Here is a 19636-nt window from a genome sequence, read left to right on the forward strand (position 1 = left end):
AAGTAAAAAAAATGTCGCGATAGCCTTCAAGAACGCGGCAAAGGGCTGCAGCTTGAGCAGGTGTAAGGTCAGAGGAGACCATCTTTTTAATGTCGACGTCAGTACTGTGCGATGACGTCACGGTATGGGCTGAGCTGTAACGATCTTCCACTGTGAATGGCTCGACCTCATCATCCTGCAAAGCGCGAATTATAGCCAAGGAGATCCCCTGAGGCAGAACTTGCGCGGTTAGCGCGGAATTAACGAGTGGAAGGCAGGTGCGGTTGCCAGTAATTTTCAGCACAGTGTGCGGCACGATAACACCATGTGTAAGCATAACGGCCGGAATTGATGCGGCCACGTAATTGCCGTCAGGTACAGCTGGTGAGGACAACAAGTCTACGTGTGTCATAGAGTGAGGTGGTAGGCGAATAAAATCTATGCAGCTCAGATGGCTGGGAGGCGGATCCACAGGGTCGGCAAGAAGAGGCAAGTCAAGGCGAAGTGAGCCGGCCGAACAGTCAATTAGGGCAGAATGATGGGCAAGAAAATTCAGACCGAGAATGAGTTCGTGAGGGCAATGGTCGATGACGGTGAAGAGAACGACGGTGTGTCTCTCAGCAATGGTGAGTCGGGCAGAGCACATGCCAACAATAGCGACAGTCCCTCAGTCGGCGACTTGTACAAATCGGTTCGGGGCAGGCTTCTGAACTTTCTTGAGCCGACGGCGAAGAGCAGCACTCATAATGGACACATGCGCCCCGGTGTCAATCAACGCGCACACAGGAACATTGTGGACGAGAACGTGCACAAGATTCTTGTTCGTCGGTAAGGTGAAGCGAGGATTTTGAGCTAATGTCGTCTTTGCAGCTTGTCGCCTTGAAGCTGCGCTGTCTAGTTTTCCGGGCGGGGGTGCGTCGAGTAGGTAGGAGAAGGAGCACGGCGAGACGGGGGCGAGCGAGATTGACGACGGGAGGGAGAAGGCGAGCGGGAGTAGCGGGGTCGTGTCAAAGGCGTCGCAGGGTCAAATGATGGGGTGGGCATAGAAGGGGTGAAGGAAAAGGACGCACTAGAGGGGCGAGGGTGGTAATTAGGAGAATAGCGTGTCGGGGAAGTCCAGCGGCTGCGGCAGTGGCGAGCGACATGTCCAATGCGTCGGCAGTTAAAACAGATCGGCTTGTCGTCCACGGTTCGCCATTCGGAGAGGTTGCGCTGTCCATAACAGTAAGAAGGGCGCGGTGGGGCCGTGCGTGGAGGGAGAGGTTCCGAGCATGCGGAACGAATGGGGTGCAGGCCGACGTTGGATAACTCTTGACGGACGATGGCCTGGACCAAGGAGATTGTCACCGGAGGATGATAAGGTGACGGAAATGAAGTGGCCGCCGGTTGTGCCGCTTCGACCTCACGATGAATGATGCGGGTCAAGTTGTCACATCGCGACGGCTGGTGGAAGAGGTCGTCACAGGATGGCGCAGCAGCTGTGTTGGGAAGTCACGTGATGTGCTGGGATACCCAGCGGCTTTTAGCATGCTCAAGACGGCGGCACTCCTTGAGGATCGCATCGATGCTGATGACGTTGGTAAACACAAGTAAATTGAAGGCGTCGTCAGCAATCCCTTTGAGGACGTGATTTACCTTATCGTCCTCAGACATGGTCTTCTCGTCTTCGTGAGTCTGGAACCATGCAAGTGGAGCTCTGACGAGGTAGAAAAGAACGTCGCGAGCATAATAGTCGAATCCCACCTGTGACTGGTGCTGACACGTTCGTGTAAGCGGAGCCAGTAGTCAACATCAGGACTGCCGACTCCGTTGAAAACACCAGGATCCCGAGGTGGGGTAATGGCGACGTAGGTTGGGGCTGCAGGCGGAGACGGTTGCGTAGATGAAGTGCCGCCAGCAGGAGCCGAAGTTGCACTGTCGCCGTTGCGACCGCTGCGAAGCTCCATGACGGGTACGGGGAACGTCCACTTCCACCAAATTAATGTTACGTGTAGCTGACGTACGAGTTTATTTACAGTATATTTACACGTAGACAAACGGTGGCAATGATGGCGACGCTGTATCAAGCGGTGGCCACGTCGTCTTCCTCCTCCTCAGTGGAGCCACACTGTGGCGGCTGTTCCGTAGCAATATTAAATGTGTGAAAAAACAACAGAAACCTGAAAACGATGCGATTTTTTTGGCGCGGCTGTTCAGTACCTTTGGGATTGGCACGCGCGAGAGGCCGTGTTTCTACCACAAAGCTCGCCGTCGTGCATAGCGTTCACCGCCAGCATTTCCCGGTAAACATTACGGTTACATAAGCTGAAGTTGCAATGCTGAGAAGCATGAGAAGCAGTCGGGGATCTTGGAATGCTATCACATTTCACTCTTAAAGGGGAAGCGTAAGCGTCCTCCAAATTTTCATTGTTAAATCTTGGGCCAACCTGCCATAATTTCAAACTATATTGCCACAAAAACCATCCATGTGTGAAACTAAAATATTGGTGCTATATTTGTACTACAAAACATTTAACCCACTTGTCATTTACAACTATACTTTGTACACAAACATGAAGGGCTCATGCATTAAATTCAATAGGTTATCTACGCTCGCAGTTCATATGAATTTTTCGTTTTTCAGCTTCTGCGAGTAAATTACATTTTTTTCAGATGGAGGGCATCACTGCATACAGCTGCAAACGATGCCATCAAAGAGAACCCACTCTGTGTGGCCTTTTTCGGCACTTTAACGCATGTCATGGGAGCGAGAGCAACTGGACCTGCAGTTTGGAGGGCTGCTCTAAGAGCTACAAGGTCTACAGGTCATATCGCATGTATGTAAGCAAGTGCCACTAACAGTTCTTCCCTCCCAGCACTGACATGGCTGACCAATGCGCTGTTTGATCAGGATCCAATGACCGGCATCCCAGTACTGATATGGCTGACCAATGTGCTCGTCAATCAGGATCTAGTGACCCTCATCCCAGCGCTGATATGGCTGACCAGTGTGCTGGTACATCGGGGTCCAGTCAAAATGTGGTGAATGAGCAGAGTGTGTGTGATGCTGAGCCTAACCTGGATTCCAGCTGTGCAGACCTAGGTGATGAATGTGCTATGTGTCTCTCATCTCTACTGCTGAAGTGCCAAGAAGGGAAATAGTTGCCTGAGGGTGCTATTACTGGCATTGCAAGTGACATCATTGACTTTTTATGGCATATAAATCAAGCTCCATAGTTGACACATCAAAGATTGAGCAACTCAGAACTAAATGTGGGAGGGAGACACACTGAAAACGTATGTATGGATTCATTTCTCCACACACTGTAAACATAAGCACTGGTCAACAGGAAGCTGAGAGCTATATATATGTCCCTATATTGGACACTATAAAGGCTGTTGCTACAGCACGAAATTTTTTCCTGAAGCCGAACTAGGCATTTCATATAGTCAAGGCAGTTACCCAATGCTGTTGAATGGTGTAACTGATGGGTCTCACTTTCAGGAACACTGCATTTTCAGAAATGCAAAAGATCAAGATCTGTTCATTCTTCAATTGTAGTTTGACGCATTTGAAGTCTGCAACCCTTTGGGTAGCAAACGTGGAAATCATAAGGTTTTAGGAGGATATTTCACGATTTTGAATGAACTTCCAAAACCTGTTCGAAACTCGATGTCAAGTATTTAGTCCTCCTTGTCAAGAAGTCTGTTGTTAATAAGATTTCTCTGCACCAGGTTGTTCAGCCTCTTCTTGCGGATATACACCATCTAGAAGTGCATGGAGTTGAGCTTATTAGAAAGACTGTGAAAGGCTCAGTGCTGTATGTCAGTGGTGACAATTCATCTAGCCGCCAGTTTGGTGGTTTTCGCGAATGCTTCTCATCAGGTTCTACTTGGCCATTCTGTATGGCGACAAGAGCAGAGATAAATGGCAAATGGCACGAGAACGAGTTCACCTTAAGAACGAAAGAAATGCATGCATGTCATGCCCAATTGACTCGGACAGACAAGAGCCTTTCAAGCGTGTATGGAGTCTCGGGGCAGAGCTGCATGACTGCACTCCAGTCATTTGATGTGGTGCAAGGTTTGCTGCCCGATATAATGCACGACCTATATGAGGGGCTGATCCCTTTTGCAATGAAACATGTCATCTCTCACTTGGTCACCAATAATATCCTCACTCTTGACCAGCTGAATCAGAGGCTTAGTTCATTTAGTTTTCAAGGTGCAGACAAGAAGTCCAAGTTACCCCCCCCCCCTTTCTCATCAGGCAGTGCAGGGAAAAGCAATGATCAAAGGCTCAGCAGCAGAAAAGCTTTGCTTTTTTCGTTGTTTTTACTCTCATTGGAGGAGACTGTGTGGCTAAAGAAAACAGGGCCTATACAGTATACCTTAAGTTTCGAGCTGTGCTAGATATTGTTCTCGCACCACAGGTCAGCCGCAGTGCATCACCCTATCTGCAAACGCTGATTGAGGACTTCTACAGTGAATTTAGAGAAATGTTCCCCGATGTGAACATAATTCCAAAAAATGCACTACATAATTCATTATCCCACGCTGTTGCTTTCCTGTGGCCCACTCAGTAAGCTGTCTTGCATACGTTTTGAGGCGAAGCACCAGTTCTTCAAATCTCTTGCTAGCAAGACACGCAACTTTAAGAACATTTGTGCAACATTGGCTCGTCGTCATCAGCTTCAAGTCATGTATGAAATGTCACAAGAGCACGAATCAGCTGTGGCTGTTGGAAGAAGAAAGGCAGAGGAAAACTCATTACCAGACGTATTGAAAGGAAAGCTTTGTGACCTCGGACTTGACAGTACAGATGTCTACATTATTTCATTGCTCACAGCATCTGAATGGAAGCTACATAAAGGCTGTGTTATTCCATTGGCAGTAACGGAAGATGAGCTCCCTAGTTTTGCACGAGTCAGAACAATTGCAAATTGCAATTCCAGGTATTTTCTTGTATCAATACTCAGTACCAAACATCTTGATGAGCACTTTCATGCTTTTGTTGTAGATCACACAGGTAACACTGTTATCATTGAGGATCTTCAACACAATGCCGAGTTTTTTATCCACTTTACTTGTACAGGCAGGAAGGTGTTTATTACGTGCGTCCTAGTTACACTTTCTTCAGCAAAGGGCAATTATGTACATTTCATTCTGTGTATTGTTTATGTTGTGTTTTTTACGTCTGTCCTCATTACACATTCTTCAGCAAAGAGCAGCGATGTACATTTCATTGTGTGTACTGTATGTTGTGCAGCTGAGTACCCAGGTGTGCCGGGTAAATCCAGACTTTTAAAAGCAGTATATTCTGAAAGAGAAGCTATATATAGTACTCCAGATTGTTTGGTTTTTACCACCTAAGTTGTTTTACGTGCACACAGAGCTTCATATACATTGTTGATCCTGCTGAAGGTTGCCCACCACAGCTGTAAATCAAATTCATTACTATGTGCACAGCAGCAAATCATAGCTACCGAACCGTCGAGGTACTTTGACCAATTTGCTATCAAACTGCAGCGATAGCGACTGCAGTGACCTGCACAAAAAAGAAATGCTTGACACAAACGCTCTCTAGACAATTTTTAAATTATCAGAAGACAATGTCAGATGAGGTGCCTGTAGTAATTTCGATACTTGCTTCCAAAAAAAATCAAGCTTCTGCTCTATCACCCGCTCTTTAGCCCTCGTTTAAATTATTACCAACTAGTGTGGGGTACAACGATGGTCACTAATCTAATCAAATACACCTGGTTCAGAAAAAAATGCATTAGGCAAATTTTCAAAGTGCATTTTACAGCTACTACTAACGTTTTATTCTGCAGTTCAGGAATAGTTAAGGTTCATCAGATCCACAATTATATGTTAAGCAGAAAATTCAAACGAGAACTCTTAAGAACTTTACAAGTTTGCATTTTAGCCAACTTACGAATTAGGCATTTAAATTATCCCGCACGCCATGGAGAAAATTGAGAGGTAGGCGCAGTACAATTAAACTACTGAAAGGAGCGCTTGTCTAATGCTCTTCCCTCCCTTATAAATCACTATAACTTTAGCGATTTTGACTTAATTGTTCACATCAGGATATCTCCCATGTTATACGGAGTGCTGTATAACTCCGAAACTTGGACTACTTAGGACTTTTTATGGTGCAGCTTGTCGAGTGTCAAATCGATACTCTTGTATCTAATTGTCTTATTCGGTTGTATGTTGCTGTTTGTAATAAGCCGATTTCTAAATTGTTCTTTCTTTACATATTCAGTGCATTAGTTCTAGGTATTTGTAACTGTATAGCATTCAGATGTTTATTTTTCTTTAAAAATGTGTATTTGATTTTGGACACATATTGTAATACTTGAACTGTTCTGTAACTATCTATTAGCTTCGCATTTCCATTCTTTAGTGTTTAGGTCCCATTGTAGTACGCCGTTTGTTAAGTGGCAATTTTCCTTTAATTTACCGTAGTGCCCTTACCGCTCTGAAATTTTTCTACAAGGCTGTGAACTAGTCAAGCTGTATTGAAAAAGTGCTTCTTGTCAGTTCTTTTTTCCGTATCTTGACAGAATGAAAATAAACTTGATTTGATTAATAATTTTATTGATCTTTTATGTGCCCGGGTGTGGTATCATTTTTGAAGACCACTTAGTGAAATTTTGCTTATGGAAGTCTGTCCAAAGCAAGAATACTGAAAGAAAATGTGCATCACATAGGAGCAAGACTGTGTCAGACCTGGGCACCGCTCGTAAATGCAAGAGTATTTCATTTCTTATTGCCCTGCATTTATCTAATCCACGCTGTTTAGGGAAGCCCATGCAATTACAATAAAGCAATACTGAAGTCTCCAAAAACTGTTTGCTTCATTAAGCCCCTTCAGTAATAAGCCTCAAAATACAGAAGTACAGGGGCTTCGGGATAACTTGTTCAGCACTTAGCAAGGACACAGCCATCTGCAACAATTCTGATGTTGCATCAACTTTGCCAATGAGCACATGAGAGGGTGGCCCTTTGTACCTTCACCACTTGTTCATGTGCATAAAAGTTATATTTACTGGAAATATTTCCAAGCCCCGAGAACATAACGAGAGGTAGCAAAAAACTTGTACTGCGCAAGAAAATTGAGAGAACACTGGGGTTAACAGTAGGCATTGCAATTCCCATGACGAGAGGTGAAGGCAGTTCCACTGTATGTGTATTTTTAAGAAGTCACAAAACTGCAGATTAGCACGACTGCACTGTTACCTAAATATGTGGTCCCAGTAAGACTTGGATGGGCAAAGATAATTTTGAAGACTTTATTTTATATTGGTATATTTTATCAAACAAACTGGCGACTTTATAACCTTGTGGCAGGTTAGGAAAGGAAAGAGTATGTAAACGTTTAGGATGTTTCCTTTCAATAGCAATGAAGTGATGCAAGATGCCATAATGCCCACTTGTCCCCAACTCCCTTTAGGAACCGACATCATCTAGTTTGGGAGTTAGAACTCTCCAAGAAGCTATAAAGTTTTATTAGCCTGTTACAACAGCAAGCTATGTTCTCAGCCAACACAAGCTTCGTCTCGAATCATCCCCTTCCCACCTCTCTTAGGGTACAAGAGCAGCTGTGCTTCTGGCCTCTTATCTGCCCACTACTTCAGACATACTGCGTGCATTAAGTGCGGCAGTGGCACATGGAACTTCCACATTGTAAGCAAGTGCTTAGTAGAAAGTTCTGCACTGAACAAGATTTATTGCATAAATAATACAATCAAACCTGCAGTGAACATGAAACACTTCTGGTTATACAGTATAATATATCACATCCAGGAGCACTTATGTGGCACTTTCCACATTCACAAAATTGAACTAAACTGTTAATCCAAAGCTATGTACCATTCAGCAATGTTTACAAACGCACCCACATCACTTAAGACCATGCTGGAAGTAACAAAAAGAACCTAAATGATAGGAACGAAAGAAATGTTTACTGTATAGTGGCTTTCTTCAGGCCTCTCTAAAGCAATAAAATATCCACTTCCATCTTTTTTCTTCAGTTTGGAAGGTTGAGAAAGCTTAAGGCAATGTTACTACACAGCTCACTACTGATAAGGTAAAAACACAAATGGCAGGAACGAGAATTTTCATAAAAGAGAGTAAAGAAAAACATAATGAGGCAACACAGGAACAATTGTGAACGCTGTAAACAGTTCACTTTTCATATCACAAGGCAAAATGGTAGGATTCATCATATAAATAAAATGAGGTAAGCAAGATGGATACGTTCTTTCTCGGCAGTCCTAATTCACAGGATACAAATGAACAGTCCAGTCTACGAACTGCGACAATTCTTAAGAATGAAAGGGTGCTGGAAGGTCGACTAGAAAACACCACAATCCTTAACAATGTACAAGTGCTAAATATCTTGACTAGAATACATCAGGCGTACATCTAAATCTTTACTTAACGACCCTTGCCACACATCGCAGGTTTGAATATTAGAAATGAACGTTTAAAACAGCAGAAGATTAAACATGCAGTCTCAAGATCTACAACATGCGTAAATGAAAATAAGGTGCTTGGTGACTTTCATAGCTGGTATCACAGAACTGAAAAAAAAATAATGGCAGACAGCTGAAGGAGCTTTCAGCATTCTGCAAATTGTTGCAGTAAAAAGGCAACCGATTAGGAGCCTCTGAAGCTACGGTACAGAAACGAAACAAGGCTAGCAACTGAAAGAACCACAAAGGCTTTGTACTGCCCTTCAATACTAGAGCCCAACTTTCTGAGCACCACACACAAGTGAGCAAAAACTATTCGATTGAGTAGATTGACACACACACACACAGAGAGAGAAAAGCAAGTTCGCGTGCCTTAGTAAACGTACCTGGAGTCGCAATTGCAGCATGAAAAAAAAACTGTTGAGCTTGTTATCAGAGGGCTGCTGCGGGAGCTAGCTCTTCCTGTGCACCATGCACAATAGAGAGAGAAAAAAGAGCTCCTCTAGCTAGTTTTGCAACGTCCATAAGTGAACTACATTCCTCGGTATACCTAGCTGACCAGATTTGCAGCACGAAAAAAATAAACAACGAAAGGCTGTCGAACTCCACATCCGAGGGCTACTGCAAGAGGCAGCTCACTTTGTAGGAACCGTGCGCAAGACAGGTCCTCACCTAATTCTGCAACATGCCCTCAAAAAAGAAAAAAATCGAGTTCACGTGCCTTAGTATACCTATCTAGAGTTGCAATTGCGGCATGAAAAAAAAAGAAGCTATCAAGCTTGATATCTAAGGGCTGCTACATGAGGTTGCTCTCTTCCTGTGCATTATGTATAGAGAAAAAAAGAGCTCCTCTAGCTAGTTTTGCAACGTTCATAAGTGAACTACATTCCTCGGCATACCTAGCTGGACACGTTTGCAGTACGGAAAAAAAAAGAGAGAAAGGCTGTCGAACTCCACATCCGAGGGCTGCTGTAGGAGGCAGCTCACTTTATGGAAACCGTGCACAAGAAAACAGCTCCTCAGCTAAGTCTGCAACTTGCCCTGAAAAAAAAATGCACACACACAGTTCACATGCCTTAGTATACCTAGCTAGAGTCGCAGCATGAAAAAAAAAGAAAAGCTGGCAAACTTTACATCTATGGGCTGCTAGAGGAGCGAGCTCCCTTTCTGTGCGCCATTTGCAATGAAGGAGAAAAAAAGCTGTTCCAGCTAGTTCCTCACTGTCCATAAATAAACTGCATGCCTTGGTATACATAACTAGCACGAATGATCGCAGCTGGCGAGAAGGAAACACTGCTGACGAGCTCAATATCTAAGGCCACTGCAAACGCCATGCATAATGAAAAAAAGGTATCGGCTAGCCCTGAAAAAAGGCAATAAAAGAAATGCTCACGATGACAATAGCCTTGTGCGCTCACTGGAAGGTAATGCGAAATTTGTCGTAGCACAATCAGAATGACATGGACAAGTAAGGCACCTGAGCTGGCACACTGCAATGAACTTCCAACATATTTCATTTTTTTAGATATCATGGACACCTGTATATTGCAAGTTATGCACGAAGAAAACGGGAGCCACAAGTGAACACTACCGAGGCCAAATGAATTATTAGAAGGCATGTTGTTTAATTCAAACAAAGATATTCTAGTTCCTTTTTTTTCTTTTTGATAGCGATGCTGGGAGTTTACTAATAATGCATGCATCAACGAAAGTTGAGATGTTTCTAGCTTTTTCTGAATTTGTTTTTGTTTTATTTTTTGCATGGAAAGAAAATGCTTCCTGCAGGCCTTTTCTACAGAGGCTTGCCAACTTATTAGTTACTGAAAGAACGAGGCTAAGGGTATTCCTTCAAGCCCTCTCTTCTAATATGTGGAAGAAATCTTGCAATGTTGGTGATAACAGTTCTCTCGTCGACGGTGCTGGTATCATGCGGTTGCTGAGAACTTTCCTTGTGCTTTTTAATTCAGTCTCCTGGCGATCCACATGAGCATATCGTTATCTTTAAACATGGCCTAAACATGCATTTTGCCTGAAGCTATTGTGCACAAGGTTGGGGCACGAGTTTTTCAGTATATTTTTTTCTATTCGCCTCTTTACATAGTTTGTTATGCATGAAAGGAAATGGCAAGACTTGCTTTACGTTTGTAGTACCAGAATCAATCTGGTCCTAGGAACCTAGAGCACCTAAGCCGCTTTTACCATTTCATTCCATTCATACAAATTGTGTTAAGCGGCAAATAGTAAAAAAAATTATGCCAGCAATTACCACACAACTGCTTTAAACAAGACGCACATCTAGGATATGCTGGAGCTATGAGCTCCTATCAGTCGCCGGAGGCCTGCTTAAAGAAATCATAAGAAATTCTCAGTAATCGCATAATACAAGCACCATTAACAAGCGGAATGCTGTTGTCATCCTCAATGTGACATGATTTCCACATATTAAACGAGATAACTGGAAGGAGTAATGTCAGCCCCACTCTTTCAGAGCTGTAAGTTAGTAAGCCTCTGTAGGAAGAGAAGGCCTGAAGGAAATGCTTGCTTCACACGCAAAAATAAAGCATACGTAAGAACAAATGCATAATATTCATCTTGTATTTCATAAATTGCATTCCTCTCACTTGTGGAAAGAACTATATCGCTCACATCTGTAGATGCATAAAGAATAGGCTACAGGAGCTCATAAGCAAAGATGTGAATGTGGAGTCCGATGGTTTCCTTGACCTCCAATTCCAGAGATGCAACTGTCGTCCCATGACAAAAGGGAATTAAGGGCAAAAGAAAAAGCAGAACGACCTGCTTGTTTACGGAAGCAAGAAACATTGCAACTTTTCACGATACATGCATCAGTTCACCCTTAGTATCATTGACAAAAGAAGTAGAGCATCTCTGCTTGTGTTAAACAACACACCGAACAATCAGTTTGGCCTCAAAAGCTTTAGCTTGTGGTTTCTGTGGTTTTGCTGGCGATTACCTAGCAATGCACGTATGTCCCATGATATTTTGAGTGGTACACGCTCAAATGTGAAAACTGGAAATCAATCTGTTTCTGAAGTTGGCACTGTGTGTGGTTCTATATGTGCCTCCTTTGTCAGTGTTGCCGGCACAACTAATTAGGAGACAAGTTCACATGGCTTACATTGTGATTCTGGCACGAAGAAGAAAAGGCTGACAAACCAGTTTTCTGACTACCACTTCAGTAGCTAACTTGTCTCTTGGGCCCTATGCACAATGGGGAAAAAGCTTCTTAGTTAGCCCTGTAAAACATTGTATAAAAATGATGTGCCTTGGTACACATAGCTAGTGCAGAAATTGCAGCAGGGAAAAAAAGCTGATGAACTCAACATCTGAGGGTTGCTACAGGAACCCTGTGATTAGCTCGCCCTCCTGAGCAACCTGGTAGTGACTTGTAGCTGTAAAGCTCAAGATTCCTTAGCAGTGACCATTCAGGATGGTTAGCTTCTTTCTGCATAATAATGAACAAGCTAAGCAAAAATAATAATCAAGCCAAAGTGGGAATGCCGAGAGAAGCTTGTTCTTATGCTGATTCAGAAGCTTTTGGCTCAAAATTGTACAAATTGATCAACTCAAGAGCTTTGATGCGCGGCTTGGTTTGGGTGAAGCCGAAGAATGCATGTTCAATGAAAGTAAGCAGCCAGTGGGCTTTCTTTGGGTATTCAATGCTGAAAACCCAACAGGCTGCGAACATGCATGCAAACGCTGAAAGCAGGCAAGAAGCTTGAAACATCAGGTGGTGGTCCACATATAGGAAGTATGCACTGCTGGCAAGCATGACGCAAGGTGTCACTGGCACATCACCTGTCTGCAGGACCAAACACACGAGTTCCTTCGACAAAATGCGTAGAAAGAATGTTGATAGGGCATGTATAGCTATAACAGCACAACTGTATGCAATTATATAGATTGCATAACCTGCTTACTTCAGTAAAAGCTGTACTGAGGTTGTCTCCACAGTGAGAAGCCACTAGTTCCATGAGACATAGCACATAGTCTTTTGAAGAAGAAAGAGTGGGGGAACGGGAGAATGAAGAGATCATGTGAAGACTATTTTAAATCAAAGCACTGATTATTAATTATTAGAACAAATTGTAGACCACATTTGCCAACTGCTAGTGTTGACATAGAAGGGACAAGAGCATTGTGGCGACAAGCTGAATTATGCAAGCAAAAAATATATTACATTCCCAATGAGACGAAGTTTTCTCCTGGCTTATTGTACTTTCACCTACGCTAGCATGCAACTTCACTCAACTCTGCAAGCTAACTTCATAACGAGAAAACAATAAGCAATTTAAACATTGTAGGGTGAACTGGCTCTATAGATATAAAAGGCCTAAATCGATGCTTCTAAATCTTCAACGTGTTGTGCCAAGAACAACATGCAGATATGGAATATTGTAGACTGGCTGAGCCGCGTACTTCGAAACGTACTACAACAGGGGAAATACGGTTGCTAGCATGTCTCGTTTTCTGGCATGGCAGACAAGCACGAAAAGCCTACGCATATTTTTAATGATCCAGAAATTCAAGAACTTCATACGAACTCTTGTTCAGAGGACTTCAATGCCCATTACGAGATGCCTTAAGCGTAAAGACAGTAACAAAGAGGCCACAAGTCCTGAAGTTTCAAATTAAGAATTACGTTGAATTTTTTGCGGCATATCGCTAATACATAACGAATTTAAAGCTTCCTAATGTCTTACTTGGAAGCCAACTAGCTGCACTCGAGAAAAACAGCCAGCAGCCAAAAGTGGCATGTGAAAGCATTTGTTATGTTACAGAAGTGAAATTGAGGCTAACTGGAATAGATTCATTTTCGTGCTTTGGCACAAAGCAAGAACACAAAATTATACAAGTATGCAATGGCACAACATAATAAATGCGGTTGTCTTTTGTGTAGGGGTGAGTGAATAGCAATTTTGGAGAACAAATAGAATACGAATCAAATGGTGCCATTAGCCAATCGGATTGGATATTGAATAGTTTTTGAATAATGAACAGTCATTATCAAACTAATATAAAATGATGTTCACGTGCTAGTATCTGTTATTACAAAGTATGTTATGAACAGTTTATTGAAAGCACAAATTAAGCATTAAAAACCAACAAATAGTTTCTTGACATGCACAGGACTCTTCAGAGTTTGTAATATTTGTGAGGTACTAGAAAAATATTCGAATTCACGAATAGCGACTATTTGATTTCAAAACGAAATCCCGTAGGCCACCGATTGATTCATTATTCGAAACTCACGAATTTTTGCACGCCACTTCTTTTGTGTCCGCTCTGTGCTAAGGCACCCCTATGTTCCTAGGTTAAAAGTAACTCAGTACCACAGCAGTGGACTGCCACATGCCACAATTACTGATTAAAATTAAGAAAAAAAAGCAATGTCAGCCTGTGTGCCTCTCCACTGACTCTGCAGTCTCCCCGTGAACAAGGTGGCTTCAGTCCTGCAACGTGCCAAACAATAGATTGATGCCTAAGCATGTGCCATCCTGAAGTTTTCAATTCAAGAAAATTCCACTACTGAAGACATGGCAACTACGTCCTTGGCTTGATGTTTTTTTTCACGGTTAAATTAAACCTTGTCAGCTTCGTCTCTAACCTAGCTGTACCATCCTAGTAAGACAAAAATTTGCAGTTATAATAAAGCTGCCATTTGAAATCTTTCATAAGATTGTAAGAACCTGCGAAATTGCAGGTATGCAAGTATGCAAAATGAAGAAAAAAAGCGAACAAAAAGGACCCTTTGGTGCCAAGTTACAGCAGTAAGTTGATTTGAATACCACCCGCATCCTGTACTGCGCATTATGCATGCTCTAGAAAGATGTTACTATAATTCAGATTAGTGCCTTTTATTATGGCAACTTAGCTACAAGCTAAGTTGCCATAAGCTATTGTTTTTTGTAAGTAAAGTTATACTTCTGTGGATTTGTAATTGTAACAGTTCCAATACCAACTCATAGACAAGCGAGAGATCCTGCCGCTTGTGCCTTCGTCGGAGACAGACGTCATGGTCGCAGACTTGTGCAAGAACTTCCTTTTAATTTCCTCCATTCCCTCTGTACAGCACTCTGCCTTCTTTCTCATGTTTTTGAACTTGTTTCGAATGCCCAATACCCAAGAATCCCGTTAACAAAAAAACAAAAACAAAACGGTCAGCAATAAATGAAGGACCAGGCACAGCATTATTATTTTGATTGTCACTTAAGAAGTATGTGACCATCAATGGTGATGCAATTCTTCCAAAACCTAGCTATATTCAGAACAGCAAGGAGCACTTCTCACAGGCAAAGGTAGATTCAGAGTTTCTTAATTTTATAACCAATTACAACAAATGTATGCAAGCTCATTAAGCCAACTTGTTAACCTACCTGCTCTGAAAATCTTACTTCCAAAGGCTTCGAAAGCAGTCTTTCTACAAAAACCTTCCTGGGCCAAGGGGCCACAACCAGTCTTCAGAATATCAAAGCTATTCATATAACTTTTTATTCGAAGCTTAAATCTTCTGAATATAGAAAATGCCTGTACATGTCACATGACACTAATAATTATAAAAATCTTGCTTACCATGCCACTGCTTCCTTGAATTTTGTGCATCAAATGTGGGTATTTGCTCACAAGCTCCTGTGCTGCGACTCGGTACAACTGCCTTGATGGGTACCTGTGGTAACAGAAGGACAAGTTTGTATGGCCCTAGCAACTACAGCACACCAGTATAGGTGAAAATTTTTCTTAGCAGTTTCAGAGAGCAGAAATCTTTAGGCAGTGAATAACAGGAACTTTATGCTGATTTTTCTGAAGAGTACAAATTGTAACTTTGTAATTGTAAAATTGTAAAACTTTGTAATTGTAAATTGTTTGTAAAATTGTAACTTTGTAACTTTCTAATTGTAATCTTATAGAGTAAGATACTAGCTTGCGTTATACATAGACAAATACACTCCACATTGAAAAGTAAATGTCGTGTAAGCACTCTTGTTCAAGAACTCTGCCTGGGAAAGAAAGATAGATGATTTGCGCATTTAGCAAGTACATGTGCTTATATCAATTAGTAAAACTGACTGTCCCATGAAACATGTTTGCTGTATCCAGAACCTCACGCTAAACAAATTACAAGTGTGTATATTACATTACCTCAATGTGGTATGCACCTGCTGTTTGTTTATCAATATTGACACGTGTATTTAGATTTATCGGGCGACCAGGTTTCGCCGCCTAACAAATCTTATCGCACAGCGCGAGACGCGCTTGCATGTATCCGAAGTTTCTGGAAAGTTATCGATGCTTCTATCCGCAGTCTGTTGTCGCCGCACCTTGTGTTATCTAATTTATTCGCCTGACGCGAATGATGTAGAACTTTATGGAAGGCACGCGGGTCCCAACGATTAGTCTGGAACATTCGATGACTGTGTATAAAAGCCGACGCGCTTGAACCGCTGATCAGATTTTCGACGATCGCCGACCGTGTTCGCCGCTATCGTTGTGCTATAAGTGTAGCCTGTTTTGTGGGCACAGGTTCGCCCAATAAAAGCTAGTTTTGTCTACCACAGTATTGCTACTGTGTTCTTAACGTCAGCACCACGTGACATCTGGTGGAGGTGCTTTTGGTCCATGTACCGGACGCCCCCGACAAGCCGTGATCCAAGCCCGGAACGCAAAGACAACACCAACGCAGTCCCGGACCATCGAGCAAGCCGCCGTCTTCAACAACTGCCCCCGGAGCACGGACTTTTGCCTGAGACGACCAGGAAGATCGCCACCAAGCCCACCCCAATGGCATCCCCGGCATCGCCCATCGTGCTGCAGCAACCCCGGGAGCCTCCGACGTTCCGTGGCTCAACTTTCGAGGACCCGGAAAGCTGGCTTGAGACGTACGAGAGAGTCGCTACGTTTAACAACTGGAACAGCGACGACAAACTGCGATATGTCTTCTTCGCATTAGAAGACGCGACCAGGACGTGGTTCGAGAACCGAGAAGCCACCTTAACGACCTAGGAACTTTTCCGAAGCGGCTTCCTGCAGACATTTGCAAGCGTCGTACGCCGAGAACGAGCCCAAGCGCTATTACAAACCCGGGTGCAGCTACCTAATGAGACGACCGCGATCTACACGGAAGAAATGAGTCGTCTCTTCCGCCACGCCGACCCTGAAATGCCCGAGGAGAAGAAAGTCCGCCTGCTGATGCGTGGTGTGAAGGAGGAACTTTTTGCCGGAATGGTGCGAAGCCCAAGGAAGACCGTCGACGAGTTTCTTCGCGAGGCCACCAGCATCGAGAAGACACTCGAGATGCGAAACCGGCAATTCGACCGCCGCACGAACTCGACAAACTACGCCGGAGTTCAGTCACTGGCCGCCGACGACCTACGCGAGACTATCCGAGCTGTCGTGCGGGAAGAGCTACAAAAGCTGTTCCCATCATCACAGCCTCAAGTGGCTTCGATTGCCGACGCCGTGCGTGAGGAACTCCAACAACAACTTGGAGTAGCCCCTGAATCGCCGCAGCCTGTGCCGCAAGCGATGACATACGCCGCTGTAGCCCGCCGTCACGTACCCCCTCCGCGTCCACGCCAGGGCCCAGTGACGACACACTTCCGTCGTCCACCACCACCCCCGCCGCCAGCACGCCAAACCGTCCCCTCACGCGGCGTTCCAAGGAAGACTGACGTTTGGCGCACCCCCGACCACCGTCCGCTTTGCTATCACTGCGGAGAAGCCGGGCACATCTACCGCCGATGCCCATACCGGGATATGGGGCTCCGAGGGTTCGCCGTTAACGCGCCGCGACCACAGATTGGGGAACGACCTCGCGATATCGCCGACTACGTCGCCGCCACTCAGTGGAACCCTCGACGACCATCCCGTTCGCCGTCACCAGGCCGCTACCTGTCACTGCAGCGCCGACCATACACCGGCCCAGCCCGCGGTCGCTCTGCGAGCCCATATCCGGAAAACTAAAAGCAGCAACCTATGGAGGTGCGGTTGCTGTTCGTCGAACTGACGAAGATCCTCCGCCGCCGACGACGACGACGAAGAAACCATCTCGACGACATAACGACACGCCGCCGTCCCGACCAAATCAGGAAGCCAAGACTACACCGACGAAAGACGACTTGACGACGCGACGTTCCAACTTCAGTTCAACACGATGCAGCCGTGATCCGACGCCAAGACGTAACTGCAACGCCAGACAAAGAACAACCGACCTCGACGTGCTTCTCGACGGTCACGCAGTTACCCCCTAGTGGACACAGGGCCTGATTACTCCGTAATGAGTGGACATATCGCCGCCCATTTGAAGAAAGTTAAAACTGCGTGGGAAGGCCCTCAAATTCGAACCACTGGAGGACACCTCATTACGCCGACTGGAATCTACACGGCAAGAGTTACCGTTCATGACCGGACTTACCCTGCCACATTCGTTATCCTCCAACAGTGTTCACGAGACGTCATTCTCGGCATGGACTTCCTGAACCAACACGGCGCAATCATCGACCTGAAGTCGAAGTCAATAACGCTGTCGGAAGATCAAGCGATACCGCCGGAGAGCCCTCACAGTCGCCACGCCTTGAGGGTGCTCGAAGATGAAGTGAGCATCCCGCCTCGCTCCAGCATTGTCATTTCGGTCGGCACCGAAACACCCGCTGACGTAGAAGGCGTCGTCGAAAGCGACCAACGTCTACTGCTCAACCGTGAAATTTGCGTCGCAAGAGGGATCGCTCGACTGCACGGAGGAAACACGAAAGTGTTGATGACAAACTTCAGCCAGGAGTTCAAGCACATCAACAAGGGCGCGACGATTGCATACATCGAGGAAATTCAGGAAACCAGCGATATGTTTGTCCTCTAGGATTCTGTCACATCTACACCGACGACCGTGGCTCCCGAGCCAGACTTCGACATAAATCCAAGTCTCCCCGTGATTAAGAAGCAACAGCTCAGAAGTCTGCTTCGACGATACAAAGACTGCTTTTCGACGTCATCGAGGGTTCGACAAACCCCAGTCGCAAAGCATCGCATAATAACCGAAGAGTGCGCTCGACCACTCCGCCAGAGCCCTTACAGAGTTTCGACGCGAGAACGCGAAGCTATAAGACACCAAGTCGACGAAATGCTGCGCGATGACATCATCCAGCCGTCGAAAAGCCTGTGGGCCTCTCCAGTAGTTTTAGCTAAGAAAAAGGACGGAACCCTACGTTTCTGCGTCGATTATCGTCGATTGAACAAAATCACGAAGAAAGACGTATACCCCATCCCACGGATAGACGACGCATTGGATTGGCTCTGCAATGCTAAATACTTCTCATTGATGGACCTCAAGTCTGGCTACTGGCAAATAGAAGTCGACGAAAGGGATCGCGAAAAGACCGCCTTCATCACGCCAGACGGCCTTTACGAGTTCAAGGTTATGCCGTTCGGACTGTGCTCAGCGCCTGCGACGTTCCAGCGCGTCATGGAGACGGTATTAGCAGGATTGAGGTGGCAGACCTGTCTCGTTTACTTGGATGACGTCGTCGTCTTCACCGGAAATTTCGACGATCACCTCAAGCGGCTTGCGACAGTACTAGAAGCCATCAAGTCGTCAGGGCTTACTTTGAAGACGGAAAAATGCCGCTTCGCTTACGATGAGCTTCTGTTCCTAGGCCACGTAATCAGCAAATCTGGTGTCCGTCCAGACCCGCAAAAGGCAGCTGCAATCGCACGGTTCCCACAACCCATCAACAAGAAGGCAGTGCGTAGATTCCTTGGCATGTGTGCCTACTACAGGCGCTTTGTCAAGGACTTTTCACGCATCGCCGAGCCGTTGACACGTCTAACTAAATGTGATGTTGAGTTCAAGTGGGAAACACCGCAGGCCGACGCATTTGACGAACTCAAACGGCGCATGCAGTCGCCGCCGGTACTTGCGCACTTCGGCGAGTACGCCGATACAGAAATCCATACTGACGCCAGTAGCCTAGGCCTCGGTGCCGTCCTAGTCCAGAGGAGAAACGGAGTCGAACAGGTGATAGCTTACGCTAGCCGGTCGCTGTCAAAAGCGGAAGGCAACTATTCTACGACCGAAAAGGAATGCCTCGCCATCGTTTGGGCTACAGCTAAATTTCGCCCTTATCTTTATGGCAGGCCATTCAAAGTCGTCACTGACCATCACGCGTTGTGTTGGCTAG

General features: G+C 45.0%; 1 protein-coding gene across 8 annotated transcripts in view; it reads left to right on the plus strand.

Annotated features, from left to right (window-relative positions):
- The window catches only part of LOC139048130 (uncharacterized), a 424803-nt gene that overhangs the window by 339374 nt on the left and 65793 nt on the right, over positions 1–19636 (plus strand). For all 8 annotated transcript variants that reach the window (XM_070522634.1, XM_070522640.1, XM_070522641.1 and 5 more), the window contains one exon: positions 2632–2795. In XM_070522634.1, coding sequence (XP_070378735.1) covers positions 2632–2795 — 164 coding nt within the window. The remainder of the gene's footprint in view (positions 1–2631; positions 2796–19636) is intronic.

This window comes from Dermacentor albipictus, chromosome 7 (genome assembly GCF_038994185.2).
Source record: "Dermacentor albipictus isolate Rhodes 1998 colony chromosome 7, USDA_Dalb.pri_finalv2, whole genome shotgun sequence".
Taxonomy (NCBI): domain Eukaryota; kingdom Metazoa; phylum Arthropoda; class Arachnida; order Ixodida; family Ixodidae; genus Dermacentor; species Dermacentor albipictus.